Source organism: Zootoca vivipara, chromosome 14 (assembly GCF_963506605.1).
Source record: "Zootoca vivipara chromosome 14, rZooViv1.1, whole genome shotgun sequence".
Classification (NCBI taxonomy): domain Eukaryota; kingdom Metazoa; phylum Chordata; class Lepidosauria; order Squamata; family Lacertidae; genus Zootoca; species Zootoca vivipara.
Genome location: NC_083289.1, coordinates 4017114 through 4044280, shown reverse-complemented (window position 1 = coordinate 4044280; position 27167 = coordinate 4017114). Strand labels below are relative to the sequence as shown.

The window sequence follows — 27167 nt, the reverse complement described above, 5'->3', positions numbered from 1 at the left end:
TATACGTATAGAGACTCCTTTTTTTTTAAAAAAAAAAGTACATAAAGTGAATTTAGTGCTTGTGAATGGTGCATGGGAGCCTTTTCTGGCCACAGAGCCTGCTGGCTGGGGCTGCTGGGAGCTGTAAGCCAAAGCACCCAGAGGGGGCCCACTTGCTGAAGGCTGCTTTTACAAGCAGCAGAGGGCTGTCACCAAGTACACACCTGTGCCAAGCTTTCCTTCTCCACAGCAGACAATGCACCACACCAACCATATCCTGATGCCAACATGCTGTGCGTTTCTCCAACCCACATTACTGGTGAGCAAGAAAGCCAGAGTGACATCCGGATATGAGAAAAGTGCACTGCGTGTCATGGAGGGGTGGGGTGGGACTTCAACAATGCAGGAGGGGGCACACCATTTAGGGGCAACAGCCCTGTGTTCCTTACCAAATGCAATTCCAACCTTGATCTCCAGCTCGACTGGAAGGCACCTATTGTTCCAAGGGTGGTTCACCTATACCAATATGGTTCTTTGTACCCTATCTAGAAATTAGGGCTCTAACACATGCACAGCTCCATCAGCCAAAGATTACAGCAAAGGTTCTGTAAGCATCCTTAGTTCCTTGGATCCATCCGTTTCAGAAGTGCAGCCAGTCCAGACCAAATATAAAAAGAAACTAAGACTCAGGCAGTGTCTTTTTTGTGCCAAGGACCCCTCCACAAGCAGGGTACACCCAACATGGGAAACAAAAGAACCTCCGTTTTTTATGCAAGAAAATCGAGGGGCTCTTGCTAGCTTAGCTAATCAATGAGGTCATGTTGATTTGCTTTTCTTTCTGTTAGGCAAGAAGTGTTTGACCGTTTATAGGAAATTGCCATGCACTTTTATTATCAAATAAATGAAACAGTCATTTATAGCATGGCTTACCTGCGAGGGTTTTGCAGATAAACATTATAATTGTTTTGAGAAGTCATAAAAATATATATTATCTCTTTCCTTAACATTTAAGCATATAAATATGTACTAAGCATCATTTAGGATTAAAAAAAAACCACGAGTGCTTCCTATGATGCTTTGCGATACTGCAGTATAGAACAGGCAGCTATTAAGTGTCAACATCTAGCCTGGACTTGCAAATCCATTCAGCAGCAAGTAGTCCATTGGGTAAAAGTCCAGAGGCAGGCAGGTTCTCCTCCTCCTCCACAGAGCAGGTTTTGATCATGCAAGACGTCATTCCATCAGCACTTTCTTCAGTCTTGGTTAGACTCCAAAACACACCAAAAATAAAATAAAATACTTTACTGTTCAGTCTTCTGCTCCTGTTTCCCATTCAGCTCTCGGTCAATTCTGCTCATCAGACAGAAGGGGAGGGGGAGTGAAATGTCAAACTCTAATTTCAACCAGGGTGTTAAAATTACTTTCCAATCGCAGCAAAACTGTTAGGCACAAGTAGAGCAGCAAGTTCCCCCCCAGAATAATAAATTAGAACTTATAAGGAGAATACAAAGTGACTTTAAAAAAATGACACTTAACAGGAAAATGAAAAAAATAGACCACAATACAGTAAGATACCCAGTGCTTTTTTTCTTAAAAAATGTTTTGGTGTACTCTCATTTTCCTACTCATATTGAAATACTGCCCCTCAATGAGGCCAAATTTAGATTCACAAAATGTTTAGGGGTATGCGTACCCCTGCATCCCCCCATGAAAAAAGCACTGAAGATATGACTTCGTTTATCCTCAATTTATTCAGACCAAGACCTACAACCACACAGAACTGAATCATTGCACATGACCCTATTGAATGAAATCCTTAGGAGTTTGTGTATAATTATGTCTCTACCCGTTAACTCAACATGTACTGTACTTGGGGTCGCTGAAGCTCCATGTTAAGTGTAGACTCTTGTGGCAAACTCAGGTTGGCTAGCATATAGTGGTGTGAAACGTTCCTTACAGCTAGTGTATCTAGATGTCTAGGGCTCTAAGAAAGTCAACTTTATGAAGGGTATTTTTGCCTTGAAAAAAACTCTCATTGCTTAATTTACTGATAGGCAGCCAATGAGGCATGCCAAGTTTTGGCAACATACTAAGTTTCTAACCAGTCTTGCTGGGACAGGGCTGGGCATCTGCAATGGCTGCAGCTCCGTGACAGAGCATCTGCTTTCCATGCAGAAGGTCCCAGGTTCAATCACCAGCATCTCCAGATAGGGCTGGGCATGTCTTTTGCCTTAAATCTTAGAGAGCTACTGCCAGCCAGTGTAGGCAATACTGACCTAGATGGAGCAATGATTTGATTTGGTATGAAGCCTGTTCTCTTCCTCACATGTATTTTCCTCTCCTTTCCACAGTTGGTGGTGAAGTTTAATATTTAGGTTATGTCAGATATTTAGAGGAAAGGCAGAAGCAGCAAATAAAAAAGGTCTTCCAAATATCAACGCTTCAAACCCTTCCCTGCTCCAAGAAAATGGTGCCAAATCTCTGATTCTACCTCTCCCTGGTTTAAGCTATGGTCAAGAACCTCCTCCTCCACAACAGCGTAAATTTTATTGGGGGCCTGTGTGTTAAGTCAAAGGCCCAGTTTGCATGCAAGATTAAGTCATGTGTGAATGCATAAGCATGCAGGTGCTCCCATTAGAAACTGTGGCCACTCTGCACCTTCCCCAAAATCAAACCTGAGCTGCAGCTCATGGTTCACCAGGAGAAAGACAAACTATAAGCACAGGTATGAATGCAAATGTTATGAAAAACCATGGCTTAGCTCAGGGTTCCACAACAGCGACAGGACCAGGAGAGAAGCAAAGCGCCTGTGACCTTCCCTTGAGGACACTCACTCTCAGCCATGGCTTGACATTACATGCAAACTGGATCAATGAATGGCAATTGTGGAGGCAAAGACCAACACAGCAAATGAGCAGGGGATTTCAGTGAGCTCATTTTAAATGTCGTCCCGGTTTCATTTTAAGGGGAAAGGGCAGAAGCTGAGCTTTGCCTCATAGTAATGCTGTGCCTGATGCAAAAACTTTGTGTGCAACCCATACAGCCTGGCTGCACAAATTCCTTCTAATGCTATAAAGGGTTGAATTAAATGTGGGAACGCATCTTTGCAATCTAAGTAGGTCTGTCTTGCTAAGTAGCAGTTTGCTCCCTTCTTTGCAAGGGAACAACACCCCCCCCAAAAAAAAACCATCTTCACAAATAAGCATTTGGAATCATTATACACCATGGGCACATTCTGGATCAAGTGAAATTGTTAGTGGCAAGAGTAGCAGTTGGTGCTCTGGATTGGACAATATTTTGTGAAGTGAGGAAGTTGCTGAGATACATTTATTAGCAGGCCATGCACTTCTTGAGCACCAGAAAACCCCAGCATGCATTGATGAGAAGCGCCCCCACTCCCCAAAAGACATAGCAAATGCAGGCAGCAGAAAGCCCTCCTCGCCTTTATGGTGTTCAGCCAGTTTACACTGTGACAATGCAAATTAAGCAATTTTGAACTTCAGTGACTGCCGAGTCACAGTCACTCTCCATCTAGAATTAAGAATGTATTTTGCAGCAATTGCTCTCCAACTTCCTAAAGCGGAAAATTGTTGCAGTTCTAGGTTTGACAATTAGTGCTATAATTAGACAGCAAATGCTTTAGCCTTTTGGCTACTCGGCTTCCTTCTGAAGCAACGAGTCATTTGTACAACATTATGTGAACAGCACAACATAAGCGAGCCAGATACACCCACACACACGATGGCACAATGGGCGCATGTTCATTCATACAAGCTGCAGGCAGCCCAGCAAGCCAAATATATCCCAACATTTAGCACAGTGCAAAGTTGGCTAGATTAGATACAGCCCTGATCAAGATGTGCATATACCTTTTGGGTTTCTTTTTAAATTTTTCTTCTTCATACCTTAGTGGGGAAAATGTTTTTTTAGTAAGTAAGATGCAGTTCCATATACCAGCAAAATCCAGATCTGAAGCTAACAGCACCTGTTCTTGGGCAAGGGCTTTACGCAATAATGCTAAGGTGAACAAAAGTAAAGGCACTTAGCTTCCCTGTAGTAAAAGTACTATGCCTGCTGCAAGATCGCTCTGTGTGCCTCCCTCCCTGCATGAAAAGAACACTCTGCTCCATCTGCCAGTTGGATTGAAGAGATGAAGGGAGGCACACTCTGCCCTCTGCCCAGGGCCACTGGGAGGCTGAACCCCCTGTGTTCAGGGCCATCATGGCAAGGAGGAGACCAACCTGGTCCCATTCATTTGGCCAGCAGAGAATGAGCTACTGTACTCAAAAACTTTCCTCTTCCCTCCCTATTCAGATTTCCTTTTGTGTCATGTCTACTAAATTGCCAGCCTTGCTGACTGAGGCTGCTAGGAGTTAGTCTAACAGCATCTAGGAGGTGTGTAGCTTCCCCACGCCAGCTCTGGCAGTACTGCCAATTGCTGCAGGACATAATTATGTCCTGCACATAACCCAACTTATACTGTACCTTCACTTTGACTACCACTTGCACTGGGAGGAAATATTGGCTGAGGCAAGCATTTTAACTTTTTCAAAAGCTCAGAGTGCAGTTATATACATGTCTACCCAGAAGTAAATCCCATAGAGTTCAATGGAGCTTATGCCAACCAAGTATAGGACTGGAGACTTGGGGAGGGAAGCTGCAGGGCAGTCTGGATGCTGCAGACCTCATTCTCCATTGGAAGAGGAAAATATCTACTGCAGGCTTCCCCAAACTTCGGCCCTCCAGATCTTTTGGGCTACAGTTCCCACCATCCCTGACCACTGGTCCTGTTAGCTAGGGATCATGGGAGTTGTAGGCCAAAACATCTGGAGGGCCGCAGTTTGGGGATGCCTGATCTACTGCTTCTCACTGTAGTGGCTCACAACACCATCACTGCTGTTGGCACAATGGTGGTTCTCCGACAGTGGTAAGGCTGAATATGGGGTGTGTTGTGGACATGTCAGAGGTGGCAGCAAAGTCACAGAATCATAGAGTTGGAAGGGACCCCCAAGAGTCATCTAGTCCAACCCCCTGCAATGCAGTCACAGGATCCCAAGCCCCCTTGTTCCCTGGACACAATCACGTGTGCACAAAAAGCCCTCAACTATGCCAGCTGGAATCACTTTTGGGCACAGGGGGAAACACTGCTCCTTCAACCTTGTAATAGCCACTGTGAGCTGGCAGGGCTCTTCATATAGCGGTGTCTGTTTCCTAAAGGTTTGGATTGCTCTGTTACTGAGCATTTATGCTTCATTTTTGGGATTATGAACATGGAACCAGTAACCTACTGTTTTATGCATTCAGGTATACCAACGTATTCCATGGGGACGAGTTCAGCCAGCTCTGCCAAAGTAAAGACATATCTGATTTTTTGGCTGAATTTTGAGCTAGAAAAAAAGAATAGAAAAGACACTGTTACTGTTGAAATGCTAAACATACCAGTACTGGGGAAAAAATGAAGTAAGTATTATGGGTGTTACCTAATAAAAGGTTTTGTGATTGCCAGAAGTGTTCTAATGAACCAGGAAGGATGAACTATTATTAATGATTTCAGGTTTTTCCTTAACCTAAAGTTCAATCAAAATATTAAAAAGATGCAATCAACAAGAGAAGCAAGAGGAAAATAACAAAGCCTAGATACTAGCAGACACTGAACATTGCTAGTGCTCTACTCTAGGTGTAAGCCAGAAAGAAACTCCTAGTGAGTCTGGGATCAGCATTAGAATTAGACTAAAATAGCAGAGTCACAGCTATGCTCAGGTGATTTGAAGAGACAATGAAGGGGAGTGTGTCCCCATACCTGCAGAGACAGGCTCTTGCCATGTTTCTTGGGCAGGAGATAGGGATGGAATGGAGAGCCATTCTGGGACAAGGGCAGAGGTGAACCCATACACCTGCATCCTCAACCTAGTTGCCAGAACATAGGGGGGGGGTGTCAGGAACATTTGCTTTTGGGGGCTGTAATATCCAATATGACTTTTCCTTCTAGGATAGAGAACAGAAACAATTCTATACAGTAGCTCAGCGGAAAAGTATCTGCTTTACATGCAGACGGTCCCAGGTTCAATCCCTGGCATCCCCTTGGAGGGCTGGGAGGTTCCTGCCCTAAACTCTGGAGAACTGCTGGCAGTCAGTGTAGACAATACAGTGGTGCCTCGCAAGACGAATTTAATTCGTTCCACGAGTCATTTCGTTTTGCGAAAAATTTGTCTTGCAAATCGCGGTTTCCCATAGGAATGCATTGAAATTTCTTTTTTTGCCCATTGGAACACATTAATTAAATTTCAATGCATTCCTATGGGAAAACACGATTCGCACGACAAATCTTTCGCAAAACGAATTCGTCTTGCAAGTCACCATCAGATCGCAAAATGCATTCGTCTTGCGAAAAATTCGTCTTGCGAGGTACCACTGTACTGAACAACATCCTGGCTCAGTATAAATAGCTTTCTAGGTTCTATAGTCCACTCTTCTGAAAGTTTCTTCAGAACTATGCTCAACACTGTGTAAAAATGGGCTCTACCACATTTTCATAGGTCAGGTGCCATTTTTTTCTCTTCATGAGAACACACCACCTTAAGCGCCAGCACAACTACTGCCCTGGGAGTGTGGAACCCAAATCACAAGGGATGTGACAACAGAGCTTTCTTACATCACTTGACAGAAGTAAATAACACTTTAAAAGAATTGTCATGTGTTATGCAATTGGCTGCATCTCAAATTCTTCTTACCTCCTATCAATCTGTTGGTAACACTTCCTGAGCCAGCCTAGACTAGGCATCTTCCTCCGTGTTGTTGCACCATTTAGGTAAACGATCATGTAGTTCTCTGCTACTAACAATTCTAGTGTGCCAATAACATACCTGTTTGGGGGTGGGAGGAGAGACAGACAGTGAGGTTCTTGTGCTATCTTCCCCCACCAACTTTCCTTATGGCCCTGCATCCCTCTCCTGCACTGTTAATCAGCAGCAGTTCATTTTAAGGAGCATATAAAATTGAGTCAGGAAATAAAGCCAAAATTGTATTTGTAGTCTGGCCTTAGCAATGCCAGAGGGGAGAGGTCATCACTCACGCACTTGGCATGAAAAAGGCCTCAAGGCATTCCCTGGCATCTCCCACTGAAAAGGATAGGAGGACTTTGGAAGAGCTAAGGCAGAAGCTTCTTCAGGTTGGGTTAAGGAAAGATCATCATGAGAAGAGGCCTGCTGAATCAGTCCAATGGACTATCTAGCCCAGCACTCTGGCCAGCCAATGTCCCTGCAAGAAAAGGCCACAATGGCCCTCTCCTGCTGCCTGCTTCCACCTCCACCACTTGCAAGCATTCTGACATGGGAGGAAACACAGGGATCAGAGGTCTGACTTGGAATAAGGCAGGTTCATGCATTCATCAAGTACAACTCACTTAAAGAGATTATCCATTAAGTATCTGTAGTTTGGCTGCCCGCTTTCCGGCATGAAGCAAACTGCAAATACAACGATTGCATTTAACCCATCACCATAATAACCTAGAAAGAAGAAGAAAAATCTAATTGTTATGCTTTTTCTTCAGGCATCCTGCAATTCTTTTGGGGGGGACTGGTGAAGAAGAGCATTTGTCACTAATCTCACCTCCATGACTGATAACTTTCTTATATGGCTCAATTGCCTTCATATCCACCCTGTGATCTTGGTCTCCAATCCGGAACATCCGCCATCGCCGTTCCTCCTCTTTTTCGTCTGATGCTGCATATTCTTGTAACGATCCTTTCTGAATCACATCTGTAGTTTTCGGCTTTGGAAGATCATCTGCTCAGAGGTGTTTTGTTTTGGTTTTTTAAAAAGGAATTACAATACTGTTACAGTGAATCACAGATTAGACAAAGTATGTTCATTGCTTCCCTGTATGCCCCAAATCTTCAAATGTTCTGTGCCCATTATATTGAAGGAAGTGTCAAGAAATGGATCTACAAATTGTCTGGGTTGCATTTTGACTAAGCAGTTAAGCAGTGATTGTGCTGAGTTGCTTTTAAATGGAAAGAACATAGCTGTGATTCCTTTCCAAACCCATAAAAATATATTTGAAGCTTAAACAACTAGTCCTCTGATCAGACAAGAATCTATTTTGGTAAATCAAAGCTGTCCCCTGTAAAAGGGACCACAGTCTTGAGGTGGATATACCTTTAATCAGGCAATGATTACATATATGCAATAGGCTCAATACAACACTTATTTTGATATTCCAAATCAGTTTGTGGATTAGGATAATGCCCAAACGTTTTGATCAGTTGACAGTCCTAGCCTTCACCTATTATTTCCCCATTGATTTTAGTGAATCATCTCAACACAATGATTAGTGGCAGACATGCAAAATAGAGATTTCAATCCAAACAAAGCAGGACTTGGGAAGTGTCCTGAAGAATACATCATCCTCACGGCTTTGTCAAATTAATTTCAGTAACACAAACCTTACCACAGAGGTGTGAAAAAACTACTGCAGCATGTTAGTAGTTTGTTTCCAAGACAGAGTTGTTAATGGAAACTATCCTTCCAGGAAAACGCAGACAGCCGCATTAAAGAGAAGAGAAAAGACAGAAACCTTATTCCAACAACGAACAACTCCAGCCTCTCTTCAGCCCAGTGAACTGCAAAGTCTAAGTACCTAGAGCTGCAAACTTCTCACCCCACATTTGAAAAGCTCATACAAATAAGCAATATGCCACCACAGTCATCGGCTGCAGGATGCACCAAAGCTGAAGTCTAGTCTCTTGCTTTGAGCAACTGAATAACTTTGAAGTAAAGAGGCCCCTTTCTGAAATCTCTCCTGAACCATTGGTACACAATTGATTCAAGAGCTATCATCAGTGTCAGTTTTGTACCAGCTGGAAAATCCTGTGCTGAGCAAAAATATCTTCTGTTCCCCTTCATATCAGTAGCATTTGTTTATAAATTGTACTAAAAACGCCACTAGCAGCCTTGAAGCGAAGCGGTAGCTACGTCAGTTTGAAAAAAACAAGCATACAATTACAAAACAACTAACTACCACGTGCTTTTAGAACTTCCACCCTATACATTTTACTAACCAGCACAGCGATGCCCACAGTGTCCTATCCCAACCTGACAGATGTGAGCAGGCTCTGGTTGCTGGGCCTTTAGATTCTAGCTTTTAAAAAAGCAGATCACACAATCCAAAGTTCTGCCCATGCCAGCTGTACACAATTTGATATGGAGGACTTTTATCATCCTTGCAAACAGGCCACAGCAGGCTGCAGATGAAGCGACCAGAAACCCAGTGGGCCACCCACCACACAGAACAGCTCCACTGATCAACAATGCTGACAAAGGAAGCAGAGGAAATACATCTGCACAAGGCTTAGACAGAGTCAAGTCTTACCTTCCCATTCGAACTCATTGCTATTTTCAGATGGTGTGTCCATATCGTCCAGATCAATATCCCCGCTCTCTTCCAAGTCAGACAAAATGGATTCTTCACTGCAATCCAGAGTTAAGTTTATATTTGGAGCCAATAGTTTCTTCTTAACTTTGTTGCCATTCACTTCTAATAAATTGGAAAGGAAGGGAAGTTTATTCTATAAGACATGTTAAAGCTAGTGACGGCCATACACCCCCACCAAATACAAGAAACAGAATGATGAAAGCATATTCCAAGTCTATGTACTGTAAACCAAATTTTTTAAACAAAAAGCATAAGATTGATTGATTGATATTTATTACGGCTATTGGCCCATCACACAACAATTTCCCATACCAACATATATGTACTTAAACCTCCAAAGTTAAAACAGCCAAAAACTACAAAAAACAAACAAAACAGAAACAAAAAACCAACAACATACAATACAATAAATTTACAACATAAACATCGCCCTCTGCTCATAAATTAATAAAAGACATCAATGTTGATGTCACCTAATTACATCCTAAAACATAAATCATGGTTTAAAAGGGTTATCCGAGCCGCACAGGAGTCCGTTTTTCTTCTTTAGGGATAGGACGCTGATCAAGAATCTGGCAACCGTGAGTGATCTTAAGGGGTCTTCATCATTTAGTAGGTATCTCAGTTTGGCTTCATTCGAATCATCGGCAATTCCCTTTAGATATGGAGCAAGAAACTTGCTCCTGGCCGATGAGTGAAGAGCACAATCAAGGATTATGTGATGCAACGATTCCGGTGCCCCACAATTACAATCACATAAGAGCGATATCTGTCCATTGGAAAATCTATTACTCAGCACGTTCGATGGGAAGTGTTGAATCTTGCCTTTATAAAGGCGTATCTATGAGCTGAAGAAGTTAAGGAATTCAAATAATTTGGGAGCTTTAAAGGGGGTAATAAACCAAGGTTTAGAGGTGAGCAGGTACCATTGCCCAACACCATTGTCTGCTGCAAGTCCATCTCCTCTAGTTTACAGGTTACTATTCTTTTAGCTGGAACTATGTCCTGCTCTAGTAATTTAGATGGGGAGATTCCCATTGCCGTAATTTTCAGTTGTAAAATTTTTACCCATGGGCTCTGGAAATCATCTCTCCACATACATTGTATCAAATACAGGTTTGGGAGATTGTGCCATAGTGATAACCAGTGACAAAATATGTGCTTCCACAGGGCGTTTTCCAGGGATACAGTGTTAAGTTCCATGCGTAACGCTGTATTACTTACACAGTTGGGCAGTTTCAATATCCTTCTTAGAAACTGATTTTGAATAACCTCTAGGTGAGATAGGTTGACAAAAGTCCCCCAAGTTGAGATGGCATAAGCAATTGTCGGGATCCCTTGGCCTTGAACACTTTCAATGCCGATGGGATGTGAAGGGCCCCATCGGTGAAGAAGAATCGCAAGATCGCCAAGGAGATAGCTTTCGCTCTGTTTGTAATATAAGCTATATGGGCCTTCCATCTAAGGTTATGTTGTAACCAAACTCCCAAGTATTGGAATCTATAGACTTGTTCAATGACCCTCCCATCAATTCTCCAATTATGGAGTTTCCGGCTCTTTGAGAAAATTAGGATCTTAGATTTTACATAGTTAATTGTAAGGGAATTTGCATTACAATATGATCCAAAAAAATTTAAGGCCCTCCTGAGACCTACTCAAAAAGCATAAGCATTATGCTACAGTTTCAATCGCCCTTTTTAAAGAGGTGTAGCTAACATACTGTATATACAAAATAAAAAAATTCATTCCAGCAGCACCTTAGAGACCAACTAAGTTTGTCATTGGTATGAGCTTTTGTGTGCATGCACACTTCTTCAGATACCACTGTATATAGTTCTGCAAACAGTTCATTATATACTAATCCAATGCTGAACTAGATGGAGCAATGGTCTGGTTTAGTATAAGGCAGCCCTCTATGCGCCTACTATTTGACAAACAGGAGTCACTCAGGAGAGTGAGTAGTGGCCTTCTGTTATAGTTAAACAGTCAAAACTTTCCTACATAAAAAACAAATAAAAAATTGACTGAAGATTGTCCCTTAAAGATCTGAGCAAGTAAACAGTATCTTCCAGCCTAGAATATTTAATCCAGAGCAGTTTATTTTCTAGTTTCATTTTCTGTCTTGATTTACCCAGCATCAGAAGTGGCCAACAAAAGAGAGGGGGGGCAAGGGGAATGCAGGACCACAAAATGGTGCAACCGTAACCCACTGCCAGCCACCGATCAGTGGAGAAAAGGCACTTGCCTCAGCCACCACTGCACTTGCTCCCAGAGAAAAGCCATTTTAACACCTCCTCTGTACTGAATGAATGGGATGACAGATGCCCAATCCTGTTTTTAGGAGTGGGGGAGTGACCGATGTAAAGGAGGCTGAGGCAGTGCAAACAGGAACTGTGCAGGAAGAGCAAAAAGTTATGGGCACACTGGCACCTGTAGGTCCCCCACGGGCGACCCCTGGATAAGAGGAATGAGAAACCTGTGGTCCCCCAGATGCTAATGGACTCCACCTCCCATGCTGACTAGGGATTATGTGAGCTGAAGTCCAAAATCATATGTAGAACCATATATTCCTTTATACTAAACTTACCAGGTTGGTCCCCTCTTTCAGCTGGATCTGACATATCATCAATATGGTCATCTTCCGGTAGAGGTCTGGGACAGTAAAAAACATAAGAGGAAACAATGAGGATAGTGCTCAGTAGAGATTGAGGGAGGGGAGGGGAAGGGACCCAGTAGAAAAATATTTCCTCACCCCCCTCCATCTTTCACATCTCTATCAGTGCCCAATCACTTCTTACACAGCATCCAGACACCAGCTTTGTGCAACCCAATAGATTTGGGTGGATCTGTAGCTGATTGACTGACCGAACCCAAAGAGAACCCAAAGAGTACTCTTAATGGTTCCTCATCATCCTGGGAAAAGTGACAAGTGGAGTGCTGCAGGGTTCTGTCCTGGGCCCGTTGTTGTTCAACGTCTTAAAAAAGCAACTTGGATGAAGGAATTAAGGGGATGCTCATCAAATTTGCAGATGACACCAAACTGGGAGGGGTAGCTAATGCCGCAGAAGACAGAATCAGAATTCAATATAACCTTAACAGATTGGAGAACTGGGTGCAAGCTAGCAAAATTAATTTCAATAGGGACAAATGTAAGGCTCTGCACTTAGGCAGGAATACCCAGATGCACAAATGGGGGACACGTGGCTTACTAGCAGTACATGTGAAAAGCATATAGGGATCTTAGTGGACCACAAGCTGAACATGAGTCAACAGTATGATGCAGCAGCAAAAAATGCTAATGCTATTCTAGGCTGCATCAAGAGAAGTATAGTGTCCAGATCAGGGGTCGGCAAAGTTTTCTGGCCATGGGCCAGATCATTCCCAAGGACAATCATCCGTGGGCCGGACATGCGCAGCACGATGCCAGAAATCACGTCTGTGTATGTCCGCGGTGCCAGAAATCGCTTCTGCGCATGCCTGGAAGCTGAAAATCACGCCTGTGCAGAAGCGATTTTCGGCATCTAGGCACGCACAGATGCAGTTTCTGGTATCTGCACGTGCACAGATGCCATTTCCGGCACCACTCAGCGAGTCCCTGCGCTGCGCTGCACCGGTTAAATGGCCTTCGTGGGCCGGATTCAGCCCATGGGCCAGAGGTTGCCGATGCCTGGTCCAGATCAAGGGAATTAATATTACCACTCTATTCTGCTTTGGACAGACCACACCTGTGTCCAGTTCTGGGCACCACAATTTAAGGAGGATGTTGACAATCTGGAACATGTGCAGAGGAGGGCAACCAAGATGATCAAGGTTCTGGGAACCAAGCCTTATGAGAAATGGTTGAAGGAGTTGGGGATGTTTAGCCTGGAAAAGAGGAGACTGAGGGAGATATGATAGCCATCTTCAAATATCTGAAGGGCTATCACATGAAAGTTGGAGCAAGCTTGTTTTCTCCTACTTTGGAGGGTACAACCAGAACCAATGGCTTCAAGTTATAAGAAAGGAGATTCTAACTAAACATCATAAAGAACAGGCATCCCCAAACTGTGGCCCTCCAGATGTTTTGGCCTACATCTCCCATGATTCCTAGCTAGCAGGACCAGTGGTCAGGGAAGATGGGAATTGTAGTCCAAAACATCTGGAGGGCCGAAGTTTGGGGATGCCTGATAAAGAACTTTCTGGTGCTAAAAGCTGTTCTACAGTGGAACAGACTCCCATAAAAGGTGGTGGACTCTCCTTCCTTAGAGGTTTTTAAGCAGAGGTTGGATGGCCATCTGTCATGAATGCTTTAGCTAATATTCTTGCATTGCAGGGGTTGGACTAGATGACCCTTGGGTTCCCTTCTGCCCCTACAATTCTACAAAATGTGACGCAAGCCCCAAAGAGTTAGCAACTGGGGTTTAACCAACTCTTGTGGTAGTCAGTGAGCAAGCTAGTCTGCTGATGCACTAATTTGTGTGCTGTAGAGTACTGCAGAAAATTCAGCCTGATGAGTCACAGAAGTATTCCTATTTTTTAAAAAAAATAATCATAACCTGTACCTAGATGGCCCATCAAGGTGGCTGAATGTTTGCACACTGGCATTCCAACTCTAAGGGCTGCAGAGCTGCAACAGCTGGTGAGCAGCTTGCAACAGTGTGACCAGAACATCAGCCTCAGCAGTGCCAGACCATCCTGCAATAAGAAAGCATGTCCTGCCCATTGTATCAGGTGAGGAGAGTTGCAGGGCAGGGCAGAAAAAAGAGCAGGGAGGGAAGGAGCTCAAATGAACAAAATGAAATGGAGAACAGTCTCCAGTGCTCACTGGTGCAAAACTCTTAATTGTAGATTAGCATGCTTTGGAGTAAAACACTCCTTCAGGACCTAGAAAAGTTTGCAAGCTCTTTAAAATCTCTATGCTGAACCTCTGCAGTCAGGTTCAGATCATGTGGCAAATGTGTATATGTACACAAGACAAAAATGTATATGCAAATATAAACTGCACATTTTTCCTAAGTCTGCTTTTGAAATAATATAATTTAAATTCATAGCTGAATATGTGAAATATCCCCAACATAAAAAGAGGGCAGAAGATGAGGCTTACAGATCCATATGAACACACAGGAAACAGTACCTCCCTTGGCTACAACTGACAAACACTTTTTAGGGACAAGCCAAACTCCACTTTCTGAAGAATATGTTCCAGAGCAAATCAAGCCCTGCTACTTGTTACCTTGGAAAGTCTTCATCTTGCCACTCCTCTTTAAGTTCAACTCCTTCCATCCTCAGTGTCGCCTCAATGGCTGATGCAGATTCTACGTGATCCAGAATTCCTGCTTCGTGTTAGATCTTAGGAAAGAACTGCAAAGTATTTTGAAAGTGTTTGCTCAGCAATTGAAATTCCAGTACTCATGAGCTGATCTATCTTCCTAAGAATCACAGCAATAAGCAGATGAGTAACATAAATGAGAAACGGGAATATGAGGACACACATTTGAGGGCAAAGCAAAGAGGCCTGGGTTTGTCTGAACAATCCCATAACATACTACATATTTTATGTGAAAGTTCCCTAAGAGTGGCTTTATGCATCTTTTTGGAACTTTCTCCACTTTTCATGGTAAGCTCCACTATCCAGGACATACTACGTATGAAGGAAGGAAGTCCCTAGGTAATACCAGTCCTGAAGTATAAGTAAAGGCAGATATATCTATAAAGTTGGCTAGGAGAGCAGAGTTGAAGGGAAGAATGCTTTAGCCACAAATATCAGCCAGGGGACCAAGGGCCAGTGGGAGGTTGCAGCTGCTGCTACCCAGGAAGATCTGAACCCTGAAGACTACCAAATGTATTGCTGCATGAACTTTTGTGGATTAGTTGGTACTTCATTCACTCACAAAGTGAAATCCTCAGTGGATATATATATATAAACATCTGGGTGTAAAAGATAAAAATGTTAATGCATTCTGTTGTGTAAAATCAAGGGGACTGAAGAGAAATATGTGGTTTTCAATTTGCTGCAATTTAGCACCTAGTATCTCTACCCACACCCCCTTATTTTAAGTAATTCACCAACACCCAAGTATGAACTTTCCATTCAAGCTCTTCATAAGCCTCATACTATTAAAGAGCAGAGGGAGCCCCACCCCAGCAATGCTCAGAAACCAACAATATTTGAAGCCCCTTCCTAACTGCTCACCTGAACTCAATTGGGGAAGACATTTTACTGTGCACACTTTGAGAATAGGTAAATCCACATATATTTTATTAACACAAACTTCTCTTTTTTATGATTTATCATGGCAGAACCCATATATAAATACTACATATAAAGAAGTCAACTTTTCCTTGGATAACATTCTGGCTAAAAGAGGGCTATTATCCCTTTCCATTAGTAAAGTCTGTGGCTTATATACCGGTAATTAAGATTTGGCAACATATACCTCCCACATTACACTGGCAACATCCCAAATGCTCTTTCAGTAGAAAAAAACAGCTTTTTACCTGCTGTGGTCAGTACAGTGTCATCCTTTTACAAGAGACCAGACTTCCCTGCAACTCTGAAACTGTGGAGGATTACCATCCCACCACCTCCCAAGTCACCTAGAAAGCCTTGGTCACTTGGGGCAAAGTCAGTCAACCCACCCCACATGCACACACAAATTATTGCCAGAGATTTGGATTCTGCTGTCACAGAGTGCTTTGAGTGTCTCCGAACAGCCAACCAGTCTCCTACCTCCCTATCAGCCTTTCCAGAGAAATTGCCTTGGATACTGTTATGATAAGGCGCTTGGGCAGCTTCAAGCAGCGGCAACAGCAATGAAGCTGACACACTCCTTGGGGGCAGGGGTTGCCAGGACAGCTCTGAGGAGGGTAAGTTGGCTTGCCAGTAGGCTAGGCAAGCAAAAGACAACCCACCTCCCGAGGAGAATCCCCAATAAAGTTCATTGTCTGGCTTTGCAAACCTTGAAGGAAAAAAAATTCCAGCAAGTTTATGCACCCTTAGGAGAACAGTTAAAGCTGCCAACTAGGAAGCCGAGCTGAAGATTTCATAATTGCTCAACTCCACCCAGCACATCACAAGCAATGTTGCTTGCAGTTGACAGATAGTGTTTTGGCTTTGTGCCTTACAACATAACCCAACAACTTATTGCTTAATAAAACACTCACTTAACAGCCTCCAGGAACAAATAACACAAAGCTATAGCTGTGAAATAGCAAGTTATTCATTTACGTTGAATAAACAATGTGTGGATTGTTTTCCTTTGAGGATCACATTTAATTCTTCACAGTAGCATTGATGGTTATTCCTAATAAGCCATAGGATTTTGACACATCAGCTCTCAACTGAGCTAACTGCATAGGCTATCACAGACAAGGCTATCAAGTTCAGTCACATTTAACACTGATAAATTATAGCTTGAATTTTTGTACAAGATTACATAAAATGCCATTCTTAATACAGTATTACAGAATTTCATAAGTCATATTGAAACTCATCCTAAGAAGCCAATATATGCAGAACAAGTCACTTTGGCTCAATAACTGAACAACATATATCCTTTCCTGTGACACTGGACAAGCTCAATAGGCAAAATACACATCACTAATCACACAAATCCCACCATTGCTAAACCTAGTTCACTGCGTAGTCATGAGATCTCAATTTTACCTTTATTTCTACATTACTTCCATTAAAAGCCAGGTTGTTGTTCCTTCTTAACCTGCAGGGATTTTTTCCATTTCTCATATTTAAGATCACAAAATCCCATTCCTTTGTTTATGCAGCGGAACTGCATACAACTCCTGTCCTGCCCCATTTTCACACTTAAACTCCCAAGGAGCTCATTTTACACAAGCTTACTTAATAGCAGGCCCTATTCAGCTCAGCAGGTCTTACTTCCAGGTAAGCAAGCTTGCACAGGATCATGCTATGTGAACACATATGGCTTTTCAAACTGCAGGTGGGTGTATTGCTTTTGTTTGTTACTATGCTACATATTTTTGTGTTTTTATATTGTAAACCACTCTATGATCCTCAGCTGAAGGGAAGTATAGAAATTAATTAATTAATATGCACTCAGGACTCCAGTGAAAGCTATTCAAGTCAATATATGAACCATAATTATTAGTAGAGATTGTTACAATTTTATTCCACCTTTCCTCCAAGGAGCCCACCTCCCCAAAAAACCCTAGTGAGGTGAGGTTGAGAGTGTGTGACTGTCCCCTAAGGTCACCCAGTGAGCTTCATGACTGAGAGGGGATTTGAACCCTGGTGTCCCAGGTCCTAGTCTGACACTCTAACTACTACTTGTTTTCTCAGTGCTTTTGGTTAGAACATGGGGAGGGCTTTTTGCTGCCTCCCTCGATTCCTGTTCAAAAGCTTACATCTGCATGCTAGGGTTGCCACCTGTTCTGTATAATACAGGATTGTCATGTATTCCAAAGGAAATGCTACATCCTGTATTGTTACAGTTTTGTCCTGTTCTTCAAGTCTTCTCTCTCTCCAAGTGCACATGTTTGAAAGGTTATGTAAGAGAAACGTCATGTATTTAAGCTTTGGGTAGCCAAGCACTATATTGGGTTCCATGATCATTGCAGATGGTAACAGCAGTCACGAAATTAAAAGACGCCTGCTCCTTGGGAGAAAAGCAATGACAAACCTAGACAGCATCTTAAAAAGCAGAGACATCACTTTGCCGACAAAGGTCCGTATAGTTAAAGCTATGGTTTTCTCAGTAGTGATGTATGGAAGTGAGAGCTGGACCATAAAGAAGGCTGATCGCCGAAGAATTGATGCTTTTGAATTATGGTGCTGGAGGAGACGCTTGAGAGTCCCATGGACTGCAAGAAGATCAAACCTATCCATTCTGAAGGAAATCAGCCCTGAGCGCTCACTGGAAGGACAGATCCTGAAGCTGAGGCTCCAATACTTTGGCCACCTCATGAGAAGAGAAGACTCCCTGGAAAAGACCCTGATGTTGGGAAAGATTGAGGGCACTAGGAGAAGGGGACGACAGAGGACGAGATGGTTGGACAGTGTTCTCGAAGCTACAAACATGAGTTTGACCAAACTGCGGGAGGGGCCATCCTGTGAGGCTGCAACAGACTGAAATCACTTCAGTAACAGATGGAAAAACCCGCCCCACCCTCCCCTGTATTTTGCCAGAACAAAGGTGACAACCCTACATACTTCCCAGTTTTATAAGTACAGTATTTCAACGAATATACAGATATACGTAAGCCATGACAATAACCATCCAGATAATGGGGGGGGGGAGTGAATGTGAAGTGACAGAGAGAGCCCCTCATTTCCTGTTCCGAAGCTTGTGTGCGCGTCAATTGCCCTTAACCCCCCAAATTAAAAACCCCTCCAAGCGCCCCATCCCACCTCCCGCCACAATACTCACCAGTCCACCTCCGTTCCGGCCTGCCTTTCCTCGCTCTCATCCGGCCACCACGAGCCCGGCCCGTTCCCCCGCCAGCTCCGTCCCCCCCACAGATTTTCCTAAAGAGACGACCCTGCCCCGGAAGCAAACGCCACCGGACAGGAAGCGGCGCCGCCACAAAAAAAGCGAACGAGGCAGAAAGAAAACGGGGGTTCTTCAACTCCGCCCACTCGCCCCGCCCCGGCAGACGCATGCGTGGAACACACCGAAGCCCAGCTACGCGGAATCTCTATGGTGGAGCCCGTCGGCGAGTGTGTGGTCGAGCTACTTCCTCTTTCGATTTCCGGAGTGAGAGCTTCCGTTTCCGGACCGAGCAGCCCGAGGGAACGGAGGGAGAAGAGTCGTGCGCTGTTTCCGCGTCGGTGGCTGTGAGGGGCTGGAGGCGCCGCGGCCTCCTCCTCCTCCTCCTCCTCTTCCAGGTACCGCCTTCTACCGGGGAAAGGGAGGCCTCCTCCCGCCACGGAAGGCAGCGCTTCTGCCTCTTCGCCATCACAGGGTCGTCACTTGATGAGAACAAGAACCACGGCGGGCGGCAGCAGCAACAGCAGCAATAAGTGTTGGTTGTTAAAGTGGGGTGTTAAAAATGCGCCTGCTCTGCTAGGGCTTTCATGTGAGGAACAGTCGTGCTATTGAAACGTTGTAGTTCTAGTATGGAAATGTTCTTGTTTATATCCCGCCTTTTCCTCAGGCCTGGACTCCAGGTGCCTTACCCAAGTCAAAGCAGCACAGATATAATACAAAAAGCAAAACACGTGTGAAAGGTAACAGTTAAAAAGTTACTGAACCCTAAAACAATATTTTAAAAAATCTATTACAATGCATAGCTGCCAAGTTTTCCCTTTTCTCGCGAGGAAGCCTATTCAGCATAAGGGAATTTCCCTTAAAAAGGGGGAGAACTTGGCAGCTATGTTACAATGCTGTTTTACTGCAGACTCCGCTAGCCCGGAAGTAGTGCCTCGGGCTGGGGGCTTTGCTTCGGGATTAAGAGCAGAGGTCGCTTGCCGGCGGCGCAGCGGCAGCGGGGGCCCCATTGGCTGGGGTGGTGCCTCGGGTTGGGAGTGGTTTCAGCTTGGGAGCGGACCTCCGGAACGAATTAGGTTCTTAACCCGAGGTACCACTGTATATAAATACCTTAAATAAATAAAATAAATGTCCAAGCAGGAAGGTATTCGCAGGCAGGAATTAACCATTGAATGACACACACATTCATTGTTACACGGAGGCGGCTTTCTAATCTACCACATGACCACCTTTGCATTTGTGCCAGATGCGACCTGTGTAGCATCTACAGAAGGCTTTTCCATTTGCCATAAATTATAACAACTTGGGAGCAATGGAAACATGATTAAGCAAAGAGTTGTCCAGAAGAACAATCAAATTTCAGGCATGCTAAAGGAAAAAAATAGCATTTCAATTAGCTGCTACTCTAATGCTGAAGTGGTGGCAAACTGAAAATTAACATTTGGCTGGCTCCAATTTGATAAAAATTATTCAGAGTAGGGTGAGTCATTAAAGTAATCAATCCAAACTCCTTCCTTATCAACTAAATAATTCATTTGCAGGTGAAGTGACCTGCCTAGAGATGTGAAGGGCCGGAAAAAATTCGGAGAAAAACCTGGGGTTTTTTTCATTTTTTTCTCTGAAGGCTTTTTTTCCCCTAAAAAATTGAAAAATTGAAGAAATAACAAGAAGATTATGGAATATTTTATTTTAACATGACAACTAAAATATTTTAAGATAAGGGGTTCAAATATTTTATAAATCATTTTTTAAAAATATGTATGGTATCAGATTATTCTAATTTCTGTGAAGACGAGCAAGTCCTAGGTTACAAACTGAATTCTCCAATGCAAGAACAAGATATATTTCTTCCTTTAGGAGGTGCTGTTGTCACCAGAAAAGAAAAAGGCTTCAGTTTTGTTTTTGCACACGTGTGGTATGCATTGGTTCTGTTCCTCTTCACTAGGCCTCAAAGCACTGGAAGAAAATATAGAGCAACAAAAAGGGCCTTCAAGTATCATAGCTGCCAAGTTATCCCTTTTTTTAAGGGATTTTCCATTATGCTGAATAGGCTTCCTCGCGAGAAAAGGGAAAACTTGGCAGCTATGTCAAGTATATGTGTTGTTGTGGCAATCAGAGAAGTGTTATGAAAGAAAAAAAGAAAGGCCAGGGGCATGGAAGCAGCGCTGCCAAATGGCTGTGGTATGCAAGCAATACAGTCTGTGACATCTTTTTAGAACTCAAACAAATGTAAACTGCCCTGTGATCTTTGGATGAAGGGTGGGTTGCAAATTTATTTAAATAATAATAATGATAATTTGAAAAGCAAGATACTGCAGGAATCAAATTAGCATCACAAAGCCAGGAAGCTGGTTGGATCACCAATTTAGTGCCATAGAGACTAGTCCCTGTGCTCGTCTAGACTTTGCCTGGAAGTGTCACAAACTGTACTTCTTTCATTTTATGGCCTTCTGGTTCCTCTGCTCACTTTTTTCTCTTTAACATGTGCATATGTAGTGTGTGTATCTGCTAACTAAGGATAAAACTTCCTGGATTTGGCAAAATGGAAATCTTCCAAGGCCGTGTATCATCCCTGTGAAAAATATTTGTTGATGTTTAGTCACAGGAATAATTTTGTTAAACCTAGGGAGTTTGTATGGTTTTTGCTATTTTATAGTGAAAATTTTGTTACTTTACATGTTTTGTTATTTGCATTATCAGCCAAGTACTTAAGAATTAAATCTGTGGCTCAGCTCTGAATGTTCTTTATGTTTTTTTATGGCTTATGGACAGCTTAACTAAACAAATAAAAGTAATACACCTAAAAAACCTTAAGCTGTAGACAAGCTATGTTTGCTTCCAAGCTATTTCTTTCTATTTTTTGTAATTTTTATCATTTTTGTGGCCAGTTTGTTAACTTGCATTTCTTTGGTAGCTGGAAGTTCTCATCACACTTTGTTCAAATGCTCCCTGTCTAGGTCATTAATTGTTATGCTGGATTTCCTAGGCTTTTGGTGAAAGTTGCAGCAGTTTCAGATCTGTGGATGGTCAACAACGGTTTTCTGCCCTTCTCATGAGCCATGGCCTACCAGCTCTATAGAAATACCACGCTGGGGAATAGTCTTCAGGAGAGCCTAGATGAGCTCATACAGGTAGACAGTAGACTTTTATGCCCTTGTAAGCCTGAACAGCCCAGTGCTGAACTTACACCAGGGTTACATTCTGGCCCCCTGGCCACATAAGTGGAATGAGCATAAGTGGGGAGCACCCTGCTGCACCTCCAGCTCACAAGGAGACTTTCCTCAGACCCCCAAAGGGAGTATCCTCTTCAGGATCCTGGAATGCTCTCCTCTTGAGCCAGAGGTGCAGCAGAGCTTTGTTGAGGCTCTTTGGGTCTCTCCCACACTTCCAGGTTTCTGGCACTGTACATGACTTGAATGCACGTAAATGGTGGGATGGCTGTACAAGCCACAACAGATATTCAAAATATGACTGAATAAATTGTAACATAGTGTTTATTTGCTCTTTACCCCTCCCCTCCCAAACCTGGCATCACGTGTGGATTTATAAGTAAAGATGAAACACAGCAGTGTAATGGTAATGGCAGCCCTGTTCAGGGAGGCTTTTAATGTTTAATAGATTACTGTGTTTTATTTTTCTGTTGGAAGCCGCCCAGAGTGGCTGGGGAAACCCAGCCAGATGGGCGGGGTATAAATAATAAATTATTATTATTATTATTATTATTATTATTATTATTATTATTATTATTATATAATGGTAAGAGGAAATCACAAAGGAAAGTGGTCCTTCTAACTTTTCAGTGCAACCCTAACATTTAGCAAACTCCATGCCAGAAATCAAATGCTTATTTGCTAGTCTGGAAAAACAGAAGATGGGCAGAATACCCATGCTAAGACACACACAGACCTGACTGAAATATGTTAAGAGGGTAGCTAATTTTTGTATTGGTGTTCAGGTAAATATGGAAAATTGTTGAGGCTCTACTGGTTAGAATTTAACAAGGGGATTTTCTATCTGTTGTTAGAATTGTGAAAGCATAATTTTTTGATAACTTTTGCTCAGGCCTTTTTAATTGGATTGGTGTAACTGATAACAGTCAGTCTGCTCTGTGTTGTTTAGATAATGGTTTAACATTTTTGTTTAAAGTGTTGTATGATTTTATTGTTGCTATGTTGTCCATTGTGTCCTCCCCTAGGATCATTGATTTGGTGAAGGGCAGGCTAGAAATTGAAATAATAAATTAATAAAGGAATTTTATAGTGCTGATTACAATGTTTCTATGTCATCAGAACTGTTATAACTTAAGATTTTGGAGATATGAGCTTGTATTCAATATTGAATGTAATTTATCCTCAATGCGGAATGTTTTTATTTTCCCTCTCTCATTTCAGTCTCAGCAGATCACCCCCCAGCTTGCCCTTCAAGTGCTACTTCAGTTTGACAAAGCTATCAATTCTGCATTGGCACAACGGGTCAGAAACAGAGTCAATTTCAGGGTAAGAAAGCTAAATGCTAATGAAGAGTAGCTAATGGCTTCTAGCATTTACGGTAACTTTTGCTGACTTAAAATGGGTGCAGACTTCTTTGACTCCAACTTGCAAGGTCTTCCTCTGAAGCAAGTTGGTATGGAAAATCTTCCAAGTTTTTTTTAAAAAATTAATGTTAGGAATCAGCAAAAATGTGGACTCAGAAGAATATATACTTTGATGTTCTAATGCAGTGCAAAACTGGAGGAGGCACCTTGGTTATTTTTTTCTATATGTTGACATTATTTTTCCCTGATTTAAAAAAAAAAGTGGTTTAGTGTTTCATGTGAGCCATCTTGGAAGGATTTATAAAAGGTGAAATATATGATCTGGAAAGAAACCAGCATATGGACTTTGTGTCCTGAAAGGCAGATATAAATCATTATAACAAATTAGTTATAAAATGGTGGCAGGACATGCAGCAGTAATGCAAAATTTCAAATAACTGGTTAGCTTTGCTGTATGCCCAAGGGCTGGACTGTGCATTTAAGTGGCCGGGGTGTCGAGATCTAATTGTACTTCTCAGTCCGGCATTTGGCTATTCTAATTCTCTCCTTTATTCTCTGTGGGTACTTTTTTTCCTTTAAGCCTACCACAAGGTGGCACAAGAAGCACTCCCTTCAGAATTACTCTGAGGCAAGTGGGTGGCACAAAATATTGGTGAAACAATTCCAAAGAAGTTTTTCTTGAAGTTACTTAGGTGTTCTTTTTTCTCTCTCTTCCTTCTCCTGTTCACTCCTGAAGGGCTCCCTGAACACATACAGATTTTGTGACAACGTTTGGACATTTGTACTGAATGATGTTGAATTCAGAGAGGTCACTGAGCTTGTGAAAGTGGATAAAGTGAAAATAGTAGCCTGTGATGGGAAAAGTAAGTCCTGGAATGTGATGTGTGTGAAGATGCTGAGATCAAGTGGCAGAGTAGCAATAGAATACTTTTTTTTAATGCACAAGAATTACACCTGTAGGCAAAGCCATGAGTCTTTGATGAGAAAATTTTGCACAAAGCATATGAAAGGCTTCTTCTCCCTCCCCTTAAAGTATCCTAAAAGACATTTGGCCCATTGTTTGGCGGTGGTGGTGCCACCCCAGTCATGAAACTGCCTTTCCTTGGTAGCACAGATGGTCATGACACTAATGGGCTTCTGGTACGTGATGAAAATTTACTGACTCTCCCAACCATTCAAAAACTATGTTTGGTTTAATTTCAGTTATTTCAGCCTCTAAACTTCTTACTTCACACTTCTTGTTTTTGTTTACTGATGGTTTGATCGTATTTTGACTCTCTTTGATAGTTTTATTTTGATGTAAGCGTCTTTTGGGGTCATTTTTGAATATATGTGTTGCATGAGAACACAAAATAAAATAAGACCTGGCTATTTTGGCTCTTGAATTGAGCTTTTCAAATGAGAGAGTTACTTTGTCACCTGCCCTGTAAGTCTCAATTAAATGGGATTTTCTACCAGGGCAGGATTTTATGAAGAAAGGATGTGTTTGGGTTTTCACCTGATAAAAAGTAACAAATGCATCTTTGTTGCTGTTTATATCCCACGTGTTTTTATTTCATACAAGTTATGTACCGCTTGACTGTAGAAAACCCCAAAGCAGTGAACAAGCTATAACTTCTCAACCAAGGTTGGCTTACAATTAAAAGCCATCACGAGGAGTACTAAACATTAGAGATGTGTGTGTATCTCTTTCTTCTGGCCTCTGGCAGCTGGTGTAATAGTCCATCCAGCTCTAGATTTTTCCCTCCAGAGGAAGGCGGCAAAAGTATCTGCAGGTGGGGCAGGGGGTTGGCTGATGGTCAAAGGGCCAGGCCACAAACAACACCTCATCATTTCATTAGTGAAATGCCCTTTAGCCACAATGGGTATTTGTTATGTAATTGCTGTGTGTGTCTAACGCTGTTTGGAAGCAGAATTTTAAGTGTTTACACCGCACTGCTGCAAATAAAGGATGTGTTGCCTGCCTATGAAGGCCTGAAAGCCAACTGGTTTGGGGCAGTGGATTTCTAGAGTCTATGGGGAAAGGCCATAGCTTAGCAGTAGAACATCTGCTTTGAATGCAAAAGATCCTAAGCACACAGCATCCTAATCCACAGCACCTCCAGTTAGGCCTGGGGATATACCATCTGAAACTTTAGAACTAGTCTGCTGCTATACAGTGTAGACCAGGAACCAACCTGTGGCCCTCCTCGTGGCCATGCTGGTTGGGGCTGATGGGAGTTGGAGTCCAACAACCATAGGCTCCCCATCCCTGGTATAGACAGTGCTCAGCTTGGTGGACCAATGGTCTGAATTGGTATAAGGTAGCTTTCTGTTTAAATCAGCCCTTTATTCAGTACCTCAAGGGTTAGAATCTCTTTATTTTTAGAGGAAGGACCCTAGAGTAGAATAGGGGTAGACAACATGGTTCCTGCTAAGTGTTGTTGTACTCCCAACGCTCACCAGCCCCGGGCAGCATGGCCATAGTCTTAGTGATTATGGGACTCATAGTCCAAAATATCTGGAGAGCACCACGTTGCCTGTGCCTGCACTAGGGCATATGCTTTGTATGCAGAAGGTCCCAGGTTCAGTCCCACCCTCTCCAGGTGTGGGAGAGAGAAAACTCCTGTCTGCCGTGTCCTTTTTAAAGCAGGAGTGGGGAACCTCAGGCCCTATATAGCCCTTGGGACTCTCCCCAAGCCACACCTCTCCACAGCCATTCTCCAATACCTTCTGGGGTACATTTGCCTGCCTGGAATATGTCCTTGAATTGTGACAACGCCTCTTGTTTGCCTGGATGGAGAGATGGGTGTATAGGTACAGAAATCTCTCAACTTCTACATGGATGGAATGTGACATATTGTGCAGAGGAGAAGCTTCCATGCATTGTTCCACCTACATATGCTTCTGGCCCCACCCACTACTGGTATGTGCTGCCCACCCCACCCCAGAAAGCTTCCCTTCCCCTGTGTTAAAACAGTGAAGCAGGGTAGGGTTTAGAATGAAATCAGTGAAAAGAATAATGTAAAAATTAGGCACAGATCTCTTAGTTTCATTCAGGATTCACAGAAGGCTTGTGGAGCTAACAAAAGTTGGAGAATTGCTCATAAAATTTGTGAGATCTCATTTTGGACTTGGAGTTGTCTTTAACAGCAGTGTCCTGTTTTAAATTGCCTTCTTCTCACTTCCAGATACTGGTTCCAATGCTGCAGAGTGAAGAGGAAGATGGGCCCCTGTGCCAGCAATGTCTTTAAGAGGCTGCAATTCTGAGAGGAGGGTGGCCAAAGAATGTGTGGATGACTATTTTAATGAAGCAGATATGAGTAATCCATGCTGGAATGCCTTGTGGAACTGTCTTGGCAGAAGCTCTGTAGAGCATCTTTTGAGTTCACCTAAGACATGAAGACAAAGAATATTGCTTTTTTTAAAAGGGAGAGAAACAAAAAAATAAGGATGAAATGCTGTTGCTTTTTGGTTCATCAAGGTAACCTCTCCAATAAACATTTTATTTAAAACTTTTAGATGAGTGGTAAGTAGGCCTGTGTCCTTCTGTGAATAGGAATCCCTGGATGGGTTAAAGGAATCTGCTATCTTGTGTATATACAGTCAACAATGTATATAATGCCGAAGGATGCCCCACATTGTAATTAGCTGGGAATGTACACAAATTGAGAAATTCTGATGTCACAGAAGGCAGACTTGTTAAACTCTGAATCTTCAAAAGTTATTCTAGTTCTGTATTTTACCAGAACATATGGTGCAAAGAGGCTTTGCTAGTACAGTCATACCTCGGTTTAAG

At 42.8% G+C, this 27167-nt stretch overlaps 2 protein-coding genes across 11 annotated transcripts; one reads left to right on the top strand and one right to left on the bottom strand.

The window, feature by feature from the left end:
* Window positions 1–30: 30 nt before the first annotated feature.
* Window positions 31–18949, bottom strand: BNIP2 (BCL2 interacting protein 2). Of its 5 annotated transcripts, XM_035131470.2 has the most exons (11): window positions 18796–18949; window positions 14625–14752; window positions 12000–12064; window positions 9350–9514; window positions 7588–7764; window positions 7382–7484; window positions 6711–6842; window positions 5460–5546; window positions 5268–5366; window positions 3849–3884; window positions 31–1329 (listed from the first exon to the last, which is right to left on the bottom strand). In XM_035131470.2, the coding sequence occupies exons 2-11, from the start codon at window positions 14672–14674 to the stop codon at window positions 1281–1283; spliced, it is 963 nt and encodes a 320-aa protein (XP_034987361.1). In that variant the 5' UTR covers window positions 14675–14752; window positions 18796–18949; the 3' UTR covers window positions 31–1280. The 5 variants fall into 5 exon arrangements, with proteins under 5 accessions (XP_034987361.1, XP_034987364.1, XP_034987366.1 ...); XM_035131473.2 differs by lacking the exon at window positions 3849–3884; XM_060282910.1 differs by lacking the exon at window positions 31–1329 and having other exon boundaries at window positions 1336–3884.
* Window positions 18950–18986: 37 nt separating this feature from the next.
* On the top strand, window positions 18987–26887 carry GTF2A2 (general transcription factor IIA subunit 2). Of its 6 annotated transcripts, XM_035132071.2 has the most exons (6): window positions 19122–19253; window positions 19523–19595; window positions 21842–21986; window positions 23247–23351; window positions 24126–24252; window positions 26560–26887. In XM_035132071.2, the coding sequence occupies exons 3-6, from the start codon at window positions 21915–21917 to the stop codon at window positions 26583–26585; spliced, it is 330 nt and encodes a 109-aa protein (XP_034987962.1). In that variant the 5' UTR covers window positions 19122–19253; window positions 19523–19595; window positions 21842–21914; the 3' UTR covers window positions 26586–26887. The 6 variants fall into 6 exon arrangements, with proteins under 6 accessions (XP_060138898.1, XP_034987960.1, XP_034987961.1 ...); XM_035132069.2 differs by lacking the exon at window positions 19523–19595 and having other exon boundaries at window positions 19104–19253; XM_035132070.2 differs by lacking the exon at window positions 19523–19595 and having other exon boundaries at window positions 19121–19253; window positions 21813–21986.
* The last annotated feature ends 280 nt before the right edge of the window (window positions 26888–27167 follow it).

Bases quoted from the DNA above. Each gene is read 5' to 3' on its own strand.
- BNIP2 (XM_060282910.1), bottom strand. From the start codon at position 14,674: ATGGAAGGAGTTGAACTTAAAGAGGAGTGGCAAGATGAAGACTTTCCA. The intron at 5,547-6,710 runs GTAAGAAGAATT...ATTGAACTTTAG, and splicing joins TACCAACAGATTGATAGGAG to GTTAAGGAAAAACCTGAAAT. The intron at 3,885-5,267 runs GTAGGTTACTGG...TTCCCCACTAAG, and splicing joins ATACCTGAATGCATAAAACA to GTATGAAGAAGAAAAATTTA.
- GTF2A2 (XM_035132069.2), top strand. From the start codon at position 21,915: ATGGCCTACCAGCTCTATAGAAATACCACGCTGGGGAATAGTCTTCAG. The intron at 21,987-23,246 runs GTAGACAGTAGA...CTCTCATTTCAG, and splicing joins GCCTAGATGAGCTCATACAG to TCTCAGCAGATCACCCCCCA. The intron at 24,253-26,559 runs GTAAGTCCTGGA...TCTCACTTCCAG, and splicing joins AGTAGCCTGTGATGGGAAAA to ATACTGGTTCCAATGCTGCA.